The sequence below is a fragment of the Podarcis filfolensis genome (assembly GCF_964270895.1).
Source record: "Podarcis filfolensis genome assembly, chromosome: 4".
NCBI lineage: Eukaryota > Metazoa > Chordata > Lepidosauria > Squamata > Lacertidae > Podarcis > Podarcis filfolensis.
The window spans coordinates 92,249,251-92,268,464 of NC_139607.1; the positions used below are offsets into that span (position 1 = coordinate 92,249,251).

The following is a 19,214-nucleotide window of genomic DNA, read 5'->3' on the forward strand; positions in this document are numbered from 1 at the left end:
GCAATTAGGGTTGCCAACTGACCAGAGATTCGTCTCATGCCTTCCTCTTCCTGCTCCGAAAAGCAAAACTGACTCCTTTCTGCACATCAGCTTTCACTTGCTAAGATCCAGAACATAGCTACAGGGGCTGGCTGAAAATGCAAACCGGGTAAGATTCCAAAGGTTCCCTTCCTTGAAGGAAAGGAGTCTTCCTATCACAGAAAGACTCCTTTTCTTGCAAGAAGATGGCCGTTGGAAGAAAATTAGCATTAAGCAGCTCAATGGTAGAGCACCTGCTTTGCATGCAGAAGGCCTCAGGTTCAGTCCCCAGTATCTCCAGATAGGGCTGGGACTCCTATCTGAAACCCTGGAGAGCTGCTGAGCAAGATGGACCGATGGTCTGATTCAACGCTAAGAAGTTTCCTTTGGGCTTGGGGAAGGAGGTTGTCAAAAGAAAGGGAATCTTTGGATCCAGTCTATTATCTCTGTAGTTTCAGAAACAGGAAGCTCCCCAAGCCCCTGGGCAGCAGGATCTGGGAGCCCCACCACCATATCCCTTGGCATTACCCAGCATTTCAGTTCAGTTCATACTGCTGTCCCTGGTCTTCAGTGGCACCAGAAAGAACATGTGCTAAGTACAAACCAAGAAATTATGCCTTTCGGCTTTGGAAACAGAGTTTTTATACGAAATGTAATCAGCAAAAACTAAAAGGACTGATCGCTTCACATTTATCTTAATTAATGTTGTTGTTGTTTAGTCGTTTAGTCATGTCCGACTCTTCGTGACCCCATGGACCAGAGCACGCCAGGCACTCCTGTCTTCCACTGCCTCCCACAGTTTGGTCAAACTCATGTTGAGAACACTGTCCAACCACCTCGTCCTCTTTCGTCCCCTTCTCCTTGTGCCCTCCATCTTTCCCAACATCAGGGTATTTTCCAGGGAGTCTTCCCTTCTCATGAGGTGGCCAAAATATTGGAGCCTCAGCTTCACAATCTGTCCTTCCAGTGAGCACCCAGGGCTGATTTCCTTAAGAATGGATAGGTTTGATCTTCTTGCAGTCCATGGGTCTCTCAAGAGTCTCCTCCAGCACCATAATTCAAAAGCATCCATTCTTCGGCGATCAGCCTTCTTTATGGTCCAGCTCTCACTACCATACATCACTACTGGGAAAATTAATACTGAATACAATTTTAAAAAATTTCAGCAAATGATCCTTCCTGTGTTTATGTTCTGACTGCTTTGCAATCATTTCCCATCCCCTGAACCCCCTGCCCCATATTCAGTTTATGGGCTTCATGGACCCTATCAGTGGGCTAGAATAACACTTGGCAAGAGGTTCCAAAACCTCCCACCCTGATAAATAATATCACCTACTCAGATTTTTCTTTTCTTTCTGACCACATACTGCAGGTGTCATGAATCTAAACAGCCACAAATCTGCTGTACCCAAGCACTTGTGGGAGTTAAAAAGAAAAAAAAAAGGAAGTCATTTTAGTTTTAGTTTTAACTGTCATGGTTTCCCTCCAAGGAACCGAGCCACTCTTGTCTAGCAAACCACAGTGCACTGCAGTAAATCAAAAGGTTTTATGCAGTCCTCCCACGCCCAAATGAATATGCCCCATACTGAGAAGGAAACTAGGTAAATCCTACATCATGATTTATTAAATCTCTCAGAGTCAGCTCAGGTTGGATTCCATATGGATTATGCAGAAAACATTTCCAGGTGGGTGTAGATAGTCTACATGAAGTCCTTAGATTTTCTACAGCAGACCTCAATGGACAATGTTTACTTGACTTAGCGAAGCGCCATGGCTCATTGATGGAACCACCTTGGAAGGTGATGAACTCGCCTTCCTTGGAGGTTTCCAAGCAGAGATTGCATGGCCATCTGTCATGGATACTTTAGCTGAGATTCCTGTATTGCAGTGGATTGGAATAGATGACCCTTGGGCCTCTTCAACACTACAATGCTATGATTCTATCCGCTTGGCATTCAAGAGGACCCAGATTCGATCCTTAGCATCTCCAGGTAGGGCTGGGAAATACCAAGTCTGCAATCCTGGAGAGTCACCAAGAGTCAGTGTGGACAGCTCTGAGCCAGATGATCTAATGGTCAGACTCAATATAAAGCAACTTCCTATATTACTTTCCTTGGAATATTTCACATGTTACATGGAGAGACATGGCAGGGGGTTGAATTCTTTGTTTTTCCACTCCCCTTCCTCAGATTAGGGGATCTAAGCTAGCAGTGGCTGGCACTGGCATGCATTGTCTAGGGCAGCGGTTCTCAACCTGTGGGTCCCCAGGTGTTGTTGGACTACAACTCCCATCATCCCTGAGCTCTGGCCTTGCTAGTTAGGGGTGATGGGAGTTGTAGTTCAACAAGATCTGGGGACCCACAGGTTGAGAAAGGCTGGTCTAGGGGGTTGTTGTGGGCAGCCCAGTGAAAGCATCCCCTCCGTGTGCAGCAGCCACGAAAAAGGCAAATTTCATTGGGGGTGAGAGAGATTGGGGGGCCCAGGGCATGATGGTTGACTTCAGTTGGCTTCAGTGAGTTTTGTTTGCATGGGCACGTGTGTGTTGTTAGGTCACGTTAGCCACATCAATTCCTATGTTGTCGGTGGGTTCTTGTTGTCTCATTGGGCTGTGTCTAATAAATGAATAGAAATCAGAATGGTCTGCAGCAGGGATGCAGACCCTCCAGGTGTTGATGAAATGCTACTCTCATCATTTCTGACCATTGGCTGTTCTGGCCACCCCTAGTCTACACAAGACAGGCAGTGACTCTTTTTCCAGTGGGGCCATTTCCCAGACCTACCTGGGATCTTCCGCATGCAAAGAAAACGCTCTGCCGTGATGTATGGTTTCAGCTTCTTAAACATTTCAGTAGCTGAGGTTATTTCAGGAGCCTGTTTGTCTTTACATTTGAGTGGACTTTATATAATTCCCCCAGTCTGAGCTTCCTCAGCCTGAGGAATAGAGTGGGCTGTAAAATGAGCTGAATAATAAATAGATTCCCTAGCAATATTTGCATTTGTTTCTAATCCCCATGCCTTTCCTTCAGATGTTGATTACATGCTTGGTCCTTGTTGCTTTAGAATTCCAGTAAGTAGGACACTCAACCGATTCTTTGCATCAGGGCTACAGTTTTAGGTTGCAGTTTTTCATCTGCTTCAACTTTACAATTTGTGTGGTTTAGTCTGGTGCTCTCAATAGTTCCTGCCTCCTCTTCCAAACATGATCTTCTGCATTTCAATGTGTATATTAGTGTTGTTCCACCATTCCTCTCTCCTCGCCCCAGTTCCACCGAGCTCTGAACCTGCATTAAGTAATCTTAAATGCTATGTGCTTATACAACTAAAACTAGAAAAGCCACAATGAAAATCTAGAGTACAATCCATTTATACCTGGTGGTAAGCAGGGCATCTCCATCTCTTAGGAGGGATGGAGGAGAAATTCAACCCAGTTCATGTTTAACGGTAAACATACCAAAAGCTTATACCCAGAACTACATAGTTGGTCTCTAAGGTGCTACTGGACAATTTTTTAATTTTTTTCCCCCAGTCATCTTTGAAATTCACATTTGTCTGAATTATGCAATGTCGAGTAACGTGTAGGGTGGGGGAAATGGTACATACATATGCATATGTTGGTGACAATTAAGATATAGAAATGCATTATATTAGGGAAACTTGTTTTGCAAAATGTGTGCTTTAGGAGAAATTCACGCTAAAGTGCTGGTGAATTGCCACAGGGATGTCTCTCTTTTAATTGCAACCTGATATGGAAATGCGGAGAACTGAATTTAAGATTAGGAGTTTTGGGGGAGAGAAACGGAGACAAACTGAAATTGACATATTCCCCCATTCCCTCATCTGTCAGGGATGTTTAGTTGTGAGGCCAGTGATCTCCCTAAGCCCTACTGTGTTCAGTGGCACCTACTTCCTAGACAGTGGATATGAGATTGCGGGGTTAACTTTCCAGCTCAGCTTTCTCAGATTCTGTGTGTATGTCAGAAGAGCAGGGAGTTTACTGAAGTGTTAAAAGAGACATTTCTTGGAAAATTTAACAGAAAGGACTGCGGGATCTTTTCATGGGGTGGTTTCCTTTTGGGAAATGGGCTGCGTGAATGCCGAAATCTTTTCCAGAGAGGGGAACGAATGATTTAAGGAGTGTCATGAAATTAATCCAGCTGTTTGGGTGAAATCCTATTATTCCACTACTGGATTAGGAACCAGTGGCTTATGCTAAGAAGCCCTAGAGTACATTCAGCTACATTTCTAAAGAATTTTGTGTTGGAAATCTTGTGCAGCTGCATGGTGGGAATGGTTTATAATTCATTAAGCAGATGGTGTATCTGTCAGAAGGGGGAAGAAATGCTTCTCCGTTGAGAAAACAAGCCAGCTTCAGGAGTGCATAGTTGTGTTGCGCTTCCAGAACCCCTGTCATGTTCTTCCAAGAGATGCAAGCATTCCTTGTTAGATCTGTTGGGTATAAGCCCTTGAACTTTCCTTAAATGGAACTGCCGTCCTTGGCAATGTATGAGACCTGTTATCTGTGGGCTGCATAAGCTGCTCCCATCACTTTGACCAACCTATAGCAGCCTCCCTCTGTGTGGTGTAGTGACTAGAGTGTCAGACTAGGGTCTGGGAGATCAGGGTCCAATTCCCCACCCAGCCATGAAGTTCCCTGGGTGACCTAGCCTACCTCAAGGGTTTGTTGTGAGGATCACAGCAAACCCCTTAGAGCTCCTTAGAGGAAAAAAGGTGAGGTAAAAATGCAATAAATAAATAAACTTGGTTCCTTCCAGATGTTTTGGATTACAACTCCCATCATCCCTTGTCACTGGCCATGCTTGCTCAGGCTGATAAATACAGTAGGCCAGAACATCTGGAGGGTGCCACATTGGAGAAGACAGGTATATAAACTAGGGATGCAATCCTACATATCTGAAGGCAGCCCTGTTTTTATATGTGTTGGAAGCTGCCCAGAGTGGGGCAACCCAGTCAGATGCGCAGGGTACGAATAATAAAATTATTACAATTATTATTATTATGGTTATTTGGATGTAAGTGTTAGAAATCCTGCTCTGTGATTGCAGTCATGGGATTGTTGTCTATCACATGACGGTGTGTGTTTTCATTCCACAGTGTGGGAAGTGACGGAGACAGGATGTTTGTGTTACTGTGTTCCGTGAAGTGGGACTATTGTCCTTTGTTCTTTTTCTCTTTGCTGTCTGATGCTAGAGAGAGAGGGAGCCATGTTGCAGTGCTCCGTGTGTGTTTATATGTAAATAAAGTAGATTAGCCAAAATGCTGAGTTGCTGAGGTCTGTTACGCAAGCTGTGCAAACTCTGCGGATCCCTAAGTGTGCCGATATCTGTTGGCATCGGTCACTGTGATGTTCAGGCGGAAGAAAACTTTTGAAGCTCCCGAACGAATGACCAGGAGGGAGAGAACATGCCAGTCAGGCATGTGTCTCTACCAGGGTCCTACTTGAGTATAGGACAAGCTCCTGACAGTAAGTACCATTGAACCTAATGGGACCTCCTTTGGGGTAGACACTCAAATAGGACTGTACTGTAAATGGAGTGGAGGAATGAAATTGTCTGGGCACCTGCTCTGAATAGCAGCCTTAGTTCTGACATTGACAAGGAAGGACAGTTGGATCTGCCAAACCAGTGGCAATTGAGGTATATGTCAGGACCCCCCATGTGGAACAGCAGCCTTAGTCCTAACTATAACTCAGACTGCCCCAAACGATCCATCAATTCAGAAGCACCAGTTCGCGCATCTTGACCAAGTGTCAGGGCCTGGCAGGATATTAACAAACGTGCTACCTTGCTTTCGTTGCTTTGTGTTTCGTAAGGATGTTTTTAATACGTTGTGAGCCATCTAGAGTCCCACAGATGGAGGAAGGCAAGATATAAATACATTAAATTAATCCGTTTTAGGGTTGTATCGAATGCTAGCCCTGCTTCATTTATTTCAGCAGGTCTACTCTGAGTAGGATTGTAAATTGTTTTATTATTATTTACTTATAAATTCCTTGGGGCAGGAATCTGTGCAATGCATATTGGTGGTACTGTTTCACTGATGCTGATAATGGTTGTTGAAGAAGAAGAAGAATCTTTTGCAGCCACAGGGAAAACTGCTTACCACCTGCAGTGATGCTGCCCAGGCTGTTCTGTTTTAAGTCGGTCTTCCTATGGCAAACCCTCCAGCCCCCAAAGATGAGAAAGGTGTCTTCAAATCCTGAAGGCATCCTGCTGTTTGGCAGCGGATGCCTGGCTATTTGTATGAATGAGCTGCTCCATTCTAAGGCATAAAGCTCAATGCTGCCAATTACTGAATAAGAGATACTAAAAGTCCTTTTAGAAAGACAAATGGCTCCCCGGAGGGCAGGCAGGCAGAATAAAGATTATTTATTTGACTCACCTGCGTGCTTCAAACGTGCAAGAGGTTGCTGAATCCTCATTTTATCCACTTCACTGTGACGATTTGCAGCCCAGCCACACTTTCCTCATATCAATTCTGGCAACTTTGTCGAGATAAAAGGATATTGGTAGTGCTTGAATCGCTCTTAAAAGTTCTGTGGGGAAGTCGGGGATCTTTCATTCTGTGAGACCTGAGGCCAGAAAACCTAATTCAGAATACGACAAAGTGTGTAAAAGCTTTGGTCACAAAGGCCTCGTTCAACTGAATGAACTCCGTCCATTTGTCAGCTTGAAACAGCATCAGTGGCACATTAACAATTGGGAGTTGTGGGCCCAGAACCTTTTGAAGTGTTCCAGTTCTGCTTCTTGCTTTCACACAGTCAGAGAAACCATGCATATATGAAGAGCCTTAGTTGGATCAGGCCTAAAGCCCATCTAGTCCTCACAGTGGCCAACCAGGTGCCCATGGGAAGCCCTGAAGGACAACCTGAGTGCAACTCTCTCCACTCATGGTTCCCAACAACTGTCAGGCTTTGGGGAATCATATCCCCGAATTGTATTTTAATATTTTAATATTTTGCTGGAAGCCGCCAAGAGTGGCTGGGGAAACCCAGCCAGATGAGTGGGGTATAAAGATGATGATGATGATGATGATTACTATTATTATTATTATATCCCTCCCCTGGTGGCAGTAAATAAGGAGATAAAAGGAAATGGCAGCTTACCAGTTAGTGTCTTTAATAACCACAGCAAGAGACAAAGGAATGCGTATCTCCCTCAAAATACAGCGTTGTTCCCAGTAAAGGCTCACCCCTCCATCCCCATTAATCTACGTCACTTCTACGTCGGGTAATCTGAGTTTGTTGCCATTTTGCTTTCTGTTCTATCGCTCTTAGAGTTTGTCTAGTTCTAGGCAAAGGGGGAGGTTCAGGAATGCTATCCTAGGACAGTGAATCTGCCAGCTGTCTCTCTCCTAGTGTTTCCTCTTCTAGCTGTTCCTCACCCAGTATCTCCCAGCTTTTCCGCTCTGCACGATGCCCCTCTGCAAACCACTGTTCTAAATCAATACTGTCCTCGTGCCTTTAAGAAGGTTCAGGGGAAGGGGGGCTCCCACCCTTCCTCCTCATTCCAGCCCCTGACATCAATTTGTGATGCACAATGCATTTTCACACAATGCATTGCTGAATTGTGGAATACACTACCACAAGAAGAGGCAATGGCCACCAAGTTGGGCATTTTCAAAGTTGGTTGGGATTAGACAAGTTTATGGAGGGATAAGATTATCAGTATGGGATGCGGGTAGCGCTATGGTCTAAACCACAGAGCCTAGGGCTTGCCGATCAGAAGGTCGGCGGTTCGAATCCCTGCGACAGGTGAGCTCCCGTTGTTCGGTCCCAGCTCCTGCCAACCTAGCAGTTTGAAAGCACATCAAGTGCAAGTAGATAAATAGGTACTGCTCTGGCGGGAAGGTAAACAGTATTTCCAGGTGCTGCTCTGGTTCACCAGAAGTGGCTTAGTCATGCTGGCCATATGACCTGGAAGCTGTCTGCAGACAAATGCCAGCTCCCTTGGCCAGTAAAGCAAGATGAGCGCTGCAACCCCAGAGTTGTCTGCAACTGGATTTAATGGTCAGGGGTCCCTGTACCTTTACTAAGACTATCAGTGGCTACTAGCCATGAAAAAAGCAAGAGAGGACTGTCCCTTTCATGTCCTTCTGGTGGGCTTGTTTGCTTATTTATTTAAAGGCATTTCTGAAATGCTTGATATTTTAGAAATCTATAAGCAGAATGCTGGATTTGGTCTGAACCAGCAGGGCTCAGTGTTGAAGCATCTGTTTTGTATGCAGCGTCCCATTCTCCATCCTTGGCATCTCCAGGTAGGACTAGCAAAAATTCTCTGCCCATCAGTGTAGCCAGTACTGAACTAGATGAACCAACAGTCTATCTCAGCATAAAGCAGCTTCCTATCTTCCTATGGTAATTTTCTTACATTCTTATCTTTAGCCATGGGTTTCAGGACCATGGCTAGTTCCATAGTTCCTTAATAAACATGGGGGAAAAACATGGCCTCTCAATCTAAATAGCTTGTCTGTAGCCACAAATAACAACCACACATTTAAATTCTTCTTGCTACTCCGTTACACGCAAGACAGCTTACTCGGTGTCCTGACATCACAGTGCTGTGTACTCCCCCAGGCAATGGCTTTCCATGCCAGTGATGGGGCTCCATATTGGGTGGTTGACATTTTAAGCAGTTGGCATACACCAGGCAGAGGGCCTTCTCGGTGGTGGTGCCTGCCCTGTGGAGTGCCTTCCCATCAGATGTCAATGAAATAAACAACTATCTGACTTTTGGAAGACATCTGAAGGCGGCCCTGTTTAGGGAAGCTTTTAATGTTTGATGTTTTATCGTGTTTTTAAGATTCTGTTGGGAGCCGCCCAGAGTGGCTGGGGAAACCCAACCAGATGAGTTGGGTATAAATGATATTATTATTATTATTATTATTATTATTATTATTATTATTATTATTACAAAATTATGTAGTTCTGGACACAAACAATCACATTCAGAATAAATGATAAGAAGCTGGCTTTCCAAATGAGAGCTGACCTCAGCACATGTTTTATATAAGTTAACCCTTTTGGCCAGTTGCAAGTATTGGCATGCTTAATGATTTCACATATGTCTCTATTTTTTTCCAAAATGTTGACCTTCCACAAGGAAGCCATTGTGATATAAATGATTAAAGTTGCCCATGTTTGTAGGATGTAGGGATCTTCAGTCTTTTGTGTTTTTCTAAATCAAATGGAAAGTTTCTCTTTTTTATGGACATTGAGTACTAAGCTCTCAAAATGTTGGGGGCTGGGGAAGATGTTGTTTTATGATTATCGTTCCTTTCCCTCCTTTCCTAAATAAGGACTGGGAATCTAAATATACACTTATTTTTAACCACTGTGATGACAATCAGCAGCTGTTGCTGGGTTGTTCTTACTTAATATCTCCACCTTGCAGCCAGACCCTGAGGAAGGCGTTCATTTCCAGTAGAGATTTACATTTTGCATTTCCAAACTCAACTGATTTCCAACATGCCTGGCAGCAAGGGGCAAGCACAAAAGTATCTCTTTTTCTGCCTCCTTTTCCTGTTTGCTCTGTGCATACAAACCAGTGTCCAGTGCTTTCGTTCTGTTAGTGCAAGGATTTATGCTTGTGCAGTGGAAATTTCCCCCCTCCTCCCAGAGACCCTCCAAGTGTCCCTATTTTCCAGGGACTGTCCCAGATTCACAGAAGCCATCCCGGTTTTTGATTTGACACTGGAATGACCAGCTTTTAGTTAGGATTTCCCCATTTTCATCGGAGAAATGTTGGAGGGTAAGGAATAGGATGTCACTATTTTCAGCAGAGAAATGGTGTACAGTATGCTGCCCCCCCCCCCGCACGTATCCCACTTTCCAAATCTGCTCCAGGGGATTGGGGGGACACCCTAATAGATATAGGGTGCACGTGAGTGGGGGGAGATGGGAGAAGGTTCCTTTCACTAATGGAACAAGTTTGCTATTTTCAATACAAGCCCAGGACTCAAGGATGCCCATGTTACGCCCTCTAATAGCAAACTCAGCTGCTGAGTGCCAATGGAATTTTTCTTGTACAGTGGTACCTCGGGTTAATTAGTTCTGGAGGTCCGTTCTTAACCTGAAACTGTTCTTAACATGAAGCACCACTTTAGCTAATGGGGCCTCCTGCTGCCGCCACGCAATTTCTGTTCTCATCCTGAAGCAAAGTTCTTAACCCGAGGTACTGTTTCTGGGTTAGCTGAGTCTGTAACCTGAAGCGTCTGTAACCTGAAGTGACTGTAACCCGAGGTACCACTGTATCTGGTTGTATCAATAGTTCTGGCTTCTGGCAGTCTCCTTTCTTTCTTTCCATGCCTCTCTATGGCCCGAGGGCAGGAGCAGAATGATGCCACATGATGAAATGCTGTTCTTTGAAACCAGTACGAAGGAGGGCAATGGTTCTTGTCTTCAGTATAGGGGACACATGCCTGGAACCAACCTTGTCGTCGTCGTCATCATCATCATCATCATCATTAATTCAACTTATACACCACCGTATACCCAAAGGCCTCAGGGTGGTTCACAGCAAGACCACAACATATAAAATCAAACCAAAAGAAATAACCCAATAACCCCCACCCCAAAAGCCACATTCTAAAAGGGTGTTGGATGTCAATAAGATCAACCAAAGGCCTGCTTAAAAAGGAACATTTTTGCCTGGCTCCTAAAGGTATATAATGAAGGTGCCAGGCGAACTTCCCTGGGGAGAGCATTCCATAGAAGGGGAGCCACTGCAGAGAAGGCCCCGTTCTCACGTTGCCACCCTCCGGACCTCATGCTGTCATGGTTTTGACACTAAGAAAACCTTTTTTAAAAAAAATTCCTAGGTTGGTTGGGTAGCACCAATGAGCAAGTGTTTTTTACTCTGTGCTTTTAATATGGTTATGTATTTTCATTACTGTATTTTATTCTTCTTGAAAATGGTTGTGAGCTTTTTCTTGTGGGAAGTGATTCATATATTCATTTAACCAAGCCTGTATACCAATTTCCCGAGAAAGCTTCTGGGGTATACATAATGAAATAGTTTTGAAAGAAGAGGGAACCTTAAACACCACTTTAAACAGGCACCACTAGCATCTCTCATAGGCCTCATTTGTTGATAAATCGTGCGAACTTATATCATGTTAGATTATTGGTCCATCTAGCCCTGTATGCTCTAATTAGAGAATTTCTAATGTTTCAGGCAGAAGTTATACCCGTTCCTCCTGTGTAACATCCTTTCAGCTATGTTTCTTCCCTCCGTTTTTCTCTTTAATGAACCTTTTATTTCTCTCTAATCAGTCTTTACCACTCATGATGGCAACAGAACCTTTCAGTCACTTGAAACATTTGTTCAGTAGTTCGCCCGCTTTGGATCTCTAATCTTCCTTTAATTAGCTGTGCATATAATATCCCCAACCAATGTGCAAAAGTCAGCGCCAGATGTTGCCATCCATGTTCATCAGTCGTAAAGCCAATCATGGCGAAATGAAGCCTTTGCTGAGTGTGACTGAGAGACCTCGTTTGGCGTACGGTGCTCAGTTCTGACTGAGTGTGATATAAAATAAAAAAACAGCCAGGTCTGAAATGCCCTTGTATAAGTCTATGGTGCAGCAATCATTGGAATACTTTGCACATCTGGGGTGGGGAAATTTGCCCAAGAGACCCGCAGAGATGGAGTGTCAAAGAGAAGGATGAGGAAGCAGAGAGACTGACAGACACCCAGAGAGATCAATGCAACCCTGTAGTGCAGCAAACTCCACCCACTTATTGCTCTGACTCCACCCACTTTTGAATGTGAAAGGCCACAGGTTTGATTCCTGGCATCTCCAAGAAAGGCTGTCTAGATCAGGCTTCCTCAAAACTCAGCCCTCCAGATGTTTTTAGCCTACAACTCCCATGAGCCCTGGCTAGCAGCTGTTTATCAGCTCCATCTGGAATGCAGGCTGAGACCCTACTTGCCTGCAGACTGCCTCACCAGAGTGGTGCATGCTCTAGTTATCTCCCGCTTGGACTACTGCAATGTGCTCTATGTGGGGCTACCTTTGAAGGTGACCCAGAAACTACAACTAATCCAGAATGCGGCAGCTAGACTGGTGACTGGGAGCGGCTGCCGAGACCATATAACATCGGTCTTGAATGACCTACACTGGCTCCCACTACGTTTCTGAGCACAATTCAAAGTGTTGGTGCTGACCTTTAAAGCCCTAAACAGCCTCGGTCCAGTATACCTGAAGGAGCGTCTCCACCCCCATTGTTCTACCTGGACACTGAGGTCCAGCGCCGAGGGCCTTCTGGTGGTTCCCTCGCTGCAAGAAGCCAAGTTACAGGGAACCAGGCAAAGGGCCTTCTTGGTAGTGGCGCCCACCCTGTGGAACGCCCTCCCACCAGATGTCAAAGAAATAAAACAACTACCAGACTTTTCATATGAAGGCAGCCATGTTTAGGGAAGCTTTTAATGTTTAATAGGTTATTGTATTTTAATATTCTGTTGGAAGCCACCCAGAGTGGCTGGGGAAACCCAGCCAGATGGGCAGGGTATAAATAATAAATTATTATTATTATTATTATTATTATTATTATTATTATTAGCAGGACCAGTGGTCAGGAATGTTGGGAATTGTAGTCTCAAAACATCTGGAGGGCTGAGTTTGAGGAAGCCTGGTCTAGATGTTCAAGGCCCCTCCTGCATTAACAGGTTGCTTCTAGATGACCTGTTAATTTAGGGAAGGGATGTAACTTCATGGTAGAGCACATGCTTTTACAAATAATCCCAGGTTCAATCTCTGGTCAGCCTGGGGGAGAAACCTGTATGAAAAGCCACTTCCAGAACACAACTTGCTATTTTCTACGGTCCTATGTCCTCCTATTGACTTGGTGGATCAATGTCTCTTAATAGAGGGACAGTCCTGAAAAGAGCAACTAAAATTATCAGGGGTCCAGAACACCTTCCTTAGCAAGAAAAGGCTGTTCAGTAATGTCTACACTGACGGGCAGTGATGCTCCCGAGTTTTAGATACTGGTCTTTCCAGCCCTACCTCTGAAGATGCTGGGAACTGAAGCTGGGATCTTCTACATGCAAAACAAATCCTCTACCACTGAGCTGTGGCCCTTCACCATGTCTTCCAGATTCTCTGGATGGTACCATCAGATTTCTGGAAGCCCAGTAAGCTACAGACTGCTCTTCCATTTTGGAGCTAGGGGATTAAGATAAACAGTCCCACGCAGGCATAGGCAAACTCAGCCCTCCAGATGTTTTGGGACTACAATTCCCATCATCCCTGACCACTGGTCCTGTTAGCTAGGGATGATGGGAGTTGTAGTCCCAAAACATCTGGAAGGCTGAGTTTGCCTATGCCTGGTCCAAAGCATATATAAACATGAAGAACTCTCGACTAATGCTGATTTAACAATTCCTTAAATGTTTTTCTTTAAACCCTTTTTTGTTATCATGGCATACTGAATGGCATAGGCTGGGCCACTCAGCTGGGCCATGTAACACTCCTTCCTTCCTTTCTCTCTCTCTCTCTCTCTCTCTCTCTCTCTCTCTCTCTCTCTCTAAAAAGGCAGAATTCAGAAGCATAGCTTTGCTCTGAAAAGACACCCCAAGAACAGCTTTTTCCTTCCTTGCCTAATTTGATCCTAGATGGATGCTCCCGCGGCTTTAAAAATTATTTTCTCTTACAAATGCCATAAGCCACAAAGCAGCAATGGCTGCGATAATGACCATTTTGCAAATGCTGGTTTCATTAGCGCTGAGTAGCCCGCTGTGTTTTTTCTCTGCCCTTAATGATGCCACAAGAGCTCTGTGTGACTGGATGACAACGGACGGGGTGATTAATTTTGCATAATTGTTTGCATAAAAATTGCTCTGCTGCAAAGACATTCAGGCCTTTCGTTCTGATGAGGAGAGACGAAGGCACATGAACACAAACCTTCTGGGAGCCATCTTTCCATGTTGCAAACCTTCAGAGCTCTGCTATGCTTCGTGCTGTGTGTGTGTGAGAGAGAGAGAGAGAGAGAGAGAGAGAGAGACAGACAGACAGACAGACAGACAGAGAATAATCAGCACCCCATTGAACAGGCAACTGGATGGGAAAAAGCCAAGCAACCCATATGACTGGGCTATATAACCGCCAACATTTCTCTGATGAAAATAGAGACATCCCATTCCATAATGATAATTTTGCTATTTATTGGGTTGCCCCAGCCACTCTGGGCAGCTTCCAACATATATAATAAAATAATGAAACATTTAGCATTTAAAAACTTCTCTGTACAGGATTGCCTTCAGATGGTTCGAGGGTTGGATAACTCCATACCCTCCAACATTTATCCAATGAAAATAGGGACATAGAATCATAGAATCATAGAGTTGGAAGAGACCACAAGGGCCATCGAGTCCAACCCCCTGCCAAGCAGGAAACACCATCAGAGCACTCCTGACATATGGTTGTCAAGCCTCTGCTTAAAGACCTCCAAAGAAGGAGATTCCACCACACTCCTTGGCAGCAAATTCCACTGTCGAACAGCTCTTACTGTCAGGAAGTTCTTCCTAATGTTTAGGTGGAACATTCTTGTAGTTTGGATCCTAAGGGAAAGTGGGGCATTCTGGGATCCAACCAGAAACTGGGCTGGCTTCTCTAAATCAGGGACGTCCCTGGGAAATAGGGGCACTTGGAGGGTCTGTATGCATCAGCTAGGTATATGTGTGCCCCAAGTCACAAGGCAAATCAAGGCGATTCCATAAGAAAAATTGAGGTGCCATAAGAAATCTGCAGAGATAGCGCAGGATAGTGCGTACCCCGGAAATGATCTCTTTCAGCTTCTGCCTTCTGGAAGAAGGTACAGGGTTATAAAGACAAGGACTAGCCGCCTGAGAAACAGCTTCTACCCAAATGTGATTTTGGTTTTATACGCAGTGTAAGGAGTCTCTATGGGAATATATTGTATTTAAAAATGGGGTATCAGAGTTTTTAGGGGGCTAACCAGGTTGGGATAGCAGGCTTGTTGGTTTTTGAATGTCTTATGTAGATTTTTCAGTTTTGTTGTTCTGTATGGGACAATGACAATAAAGATATTGTATCGTATTGAGTTCTAGCATTATGAAAGAGAGGGAGGACATTCCTCTAATATCATAACTTTAAGAAGAACAATATCAACTCCGTATATACGTGTATGTGCGCGTGTTATGAGAGATCTGAAGATGTCATTGAGTAACGAAAAGCAGAGCTTCCTTTACATGCAGATGCTGCTGTTTTTTAAAAGGTCTTTCTCGTGCATGCACACAGCTTTACCAGATGGGGCGGAAATGTAGCTCCCCCCTCCGACAGCTTAAGACGAATCTCCCCTGAAAGTGGCCGGCTTAAAAATGCAATTAAAGTAAGGTCACTGAATAAAGGAGGAGGTGGCTGGTTAAAGGCTGCCATGATCAATATAATCAGCTCCTGTTTGTGTCTTTCTCTTCCCCTGCCAGAGCCATGTTTGACTACGACAAAAGCAAGGACAGTGGCCTCCCCAGCCAAGGACTCAGCTTCAAATATGGGGACATCCTGCACGTTATCAACGCATCTGATGATGAATGGTGGCAGGCGAGACGAGTGATGCTGGAGGGAGACAGCGAAGAGATGGGAGTTATCCCCAGCAAAAGGAGGTAATAGATATTGTGTGTGATTGCTTCCTCCCCCCATCACACACACACTTCATTTATTTTATTTTTATTTTATTAAATGTTTCCCAAACAAGACTAACAAGAGTATTCCAACGATTCAACAAAAGAGAAGAGGAAACAATTGAGCATGTTAAGGTGCGAGGTTCCTTTTTCCTTTACTAATTGTGTTTCAAGAAGAAGAAGAAGAAGAAGAAGAAGAAGAAGAAGAAGAAGAAGAAGAAGAAGAAGAAGAAGAAGAGTTTGAAGTGGATATCCCTAAGGAGTCTCAAAGCAGCTAACAATCTCCTTTCCCTTCCTCCCCCACAACAAGCACTCTGTGAGGTGAGTGGGGCTGAGGGACTTCAGAGAAGTGTGACTGGCCCAAGGTCACCCAGCAGCTGCATGTGGAGGAGCGAGGAAGCGAACCCGGTTCACCAGATTACGAGTCCACCGCTCTTAACCACTACACCACACTGGCATTACACCACAGACTCCTTAGGGATATCGAATTCAAACTCTTCTTCTTCTTCTTCTTCTTCTTCTTCTTCTTCTTCTTCTTTGCTGAGGCAAGATCTTGCAGGCCTTTCGTGATATCTCACTGGAATCTGCAGGTGCAGCTGTGTCTACAGCTGGTAAATGAGGCTTTGGCAGAGGTACGCACTCTCCCGTTTCACCCCGTGCTGACTGGGGCTGAAGGAAGTTGGAGACCAAAAGCATTTTGAGAGCCACAGATTCTCCACCCCTGGTGGAAATCTTGATGTGCCCTGTGTTACATTTCAACCAGTGAGAGGTCCTTGAAAAAGCTGTTGTCAGTCAGAGCTATCAGTACTAGTCTGGGTCAATTATGTGATGTGGTGACTCTGCATAAAACAGCTGGGAAAGGGCTGTAGCTCAGAGCACTGCTTTGCAAGTGGAAGGTCGCTGGTTCAATCCCTGGTGTCTCCAGTTCGGGCTGGGAAAGACTCCAGTATGGGAGAGCTCCAGTCTGTGTAGACCATAGTGAGCTAAGTGGTCCAATGTCTTTCTCAGTATGAAAGCTTTCTTTGTTGTTCAGCTAGTTCCATGAATAAAGGTAAAGGGACCCCTGACCATTAGGTCCAGTCATGGCCGACTCTGGGGTTGCGGTGCTCATCTCGCTTTACTGGCCGAGGGAGCTGGCGTACAGCTTCTGGGTCATGTGGCCAGCATGACTAAGCTGCTTCCGGTGAACCAGAGCAGTGCACGGAAACGCCGTTTACCTTCCTGCCGGAGCGGTACCTATTTATCTACTTGCACTTTGACATGCTTTCGAACTGCTAGGTTGGCAGGAGCAGGGACTGAGCAACGGGAGCTCACCCCGTCATGGGGATTCGAACCACCGACCTTCTGATTGGCAAATCCTAGGCTCTGTGGTTTAGCCCACAGCTCCACCCACGCCCCTCTAGTTCCATGAATAGCACTATGATAAAATGATGGTGGGAGCTTCTTCAAACTTTACTCAAAGGTTTATAAACTTATACATAGAACTAAGTATGCATCCATTCTGAAATCAGGTCAGTTAATTATGTCTTTCCAAAAAGCAAATCTGAGTTAAAATATAACCAAGGTCATCGTGGGATAAAACAATTCCCACTGTAAGAAAGAGGAAAATAACATTCAGAGATGTTTGCAAAGTGTAGGGTGGTTTTTTCTTTCTTTCTTTCTTAGACATCATTATGTCAACTGAGGGCACTCCTTCTATTTCCAAGAGGGAGAAGCAGAAATGAAGAAGGCTATGCATTTGTGCATATCAATTTTATATCATATCTTTATCTTTTCCCTTTGAGTTTGGAAGCCTGCTAAAAGCACTCACTTCAGATAAAGCTAACAAACCCATTCGTATGTTAAAGAGCTAGGATTAAAATCTTGAGGGATGCTGAAAAAAAGTATTTTGCTTTGCGTTTACTATCTAAAAGGAAAACCCAGTCGAGTGGATAAACATGTCCTACTGACAATCCAGGCAGAATAACAAGATGTAACATGACTTCTGTGTCCAGAGGGGTTTTTGCAGTGGGCAGAGCTGCTAGTTCCTTGCCCTTGAAAATTATTTATAAAGGACATTTCCCTCTGTGTACTTCTGGCATTTAAAAAGAGAGGAGGAAAATAACAAGGCTTTTAAAACTTGGTACATCTAGAAGCGAGTATGTTAGAAGCATAACCTACAAGTCAACATTCAGCATCCTTGGGTAGGTATTAGAGTCTTACCAATCCCTAAAGAACCCATCTGGACTGCCATGGTGGGAAGCTGAGTCTAGGAGTTCTGCCCATTGTTTTAAATTTCTCACATTGCCCTTTGATAGCAAAGTCACTTAAATAACACACATGGAAAGAAGAAATTCTGATAATACTTTATGGAGTGAATTGAACATGAAAAGCTTATAACTTGAGGAAAAATAAACAGAGATGTTTATGTCTTTCTTCGTAGTTTAGGCCTAGTCCATAGCAGGGATACACGCAACCAAAAATACAGGAGGAAACTCCCTCAGAATGACGCAGCCAATTAGAGTGTGTATTACCTGGCAAAAGCTGGTTGCTAAGCAACACCTCTACTACCACTACTGCTAGTAGTAGTAATATTAAAAGAATTTATACCGTCTTTCATTTCAAGAAGAAATATCAAGGTGGTTCACAAGCAAATAAAAGCCAACGGCAAAATAACAGAGGGTAAATCCAATCTTTCTTTCTTTTTTTGTAACATCTTTATTGAAAGTTCGAAATGGACATAACTATATGTGCACCAAACATGGTGAGACACAAACAAAAAAGAGAAAGAGAGAAAGGGAAACAGAACCCGTGCAGAAGAGAAAACAAAGGGAGGGAGGGGGAAAACCTAAAACTGTATATTTTACAAGGTTGTTATTGTACTTCACCAGATCTTAATCTATTACAGTATATAATAAACAAGCCCATTAAAACAGCATAACAGTTAAAACAACCACCAAAGCAAAAGATGCAAGTGAGGAGTTAAGGAATTATTATCTAAACAAATGTGTCTTCAAGAGCCGGCAGAATGCCAATCTTGATGGCGCTTCCTGTATTTCAGCAGGTGCCACCAGAGAAAAAGGCCCACCTTCGTGCTACCACAAGCCAATAATCATCAGGTCATGGCAAAATGAGCTGTAGCAATATAATATATTGCTTATAGGGGTTTTGTTTATTTTTAAGAGAAGCCTAATGCCTCTTAAAGGGACGTGGGTTGCACTGTGGGTTAAACCACGGAGCCTAGGGCTTGCCGATCAGAAGGTCGGTGGTTCAAATCCCCGCAACGGGGTGAGCTCCCATTGCTCGGTCCCTGCTCCTGCCAACCTAGCAGTTTGAAAGCACGTCAAAGTGCAAGTAGATAAATAGGTACCACTCTGGTGGGAAGGTAAACGGCGTTTCCGTGCGCTGCTCTGGTTCACTGGAAGCAGCTTAGTCATGCTGGCCACATGACCCAGAAGCTATACGCCGGCTCCCTCAACCAATAAAGCGAGATGAGCGCCGCAACCCCAGAGTCGGCCACGACTGGACCTAATGGTCAGGGGTCCCTTTACCTTTACC

The 19,214-nt window shown here is 44.4% G+C and overlaps 1 protein-coding gene across 37 annotated transcripts in view; it reads left to right on the forward strand.

Annotated features, from left to right (window-relative positions):
- Positions 1-19,214, forward strand: part of DLG2 (discs large MAGUK scaffold protein 2) — an 877,737-nt gene that overhangs the window by 809,513 nt on the left and 49,010 nt on the right. For all 37 annotated transcript variants that reach the window (XM_083609628.1, XM_083609598.1, XM_083609629.1 and 34 more), the window contains one exon: positions 15,483-15,659. In XM_083609628.1, coding sequence (XP_083465754.1) covers positions 15,483-15,659 — 177 coding nt within the window. The remainder of the gene's footprint in view (positions 1-15,482; positions 15,660-19,214) is intronic.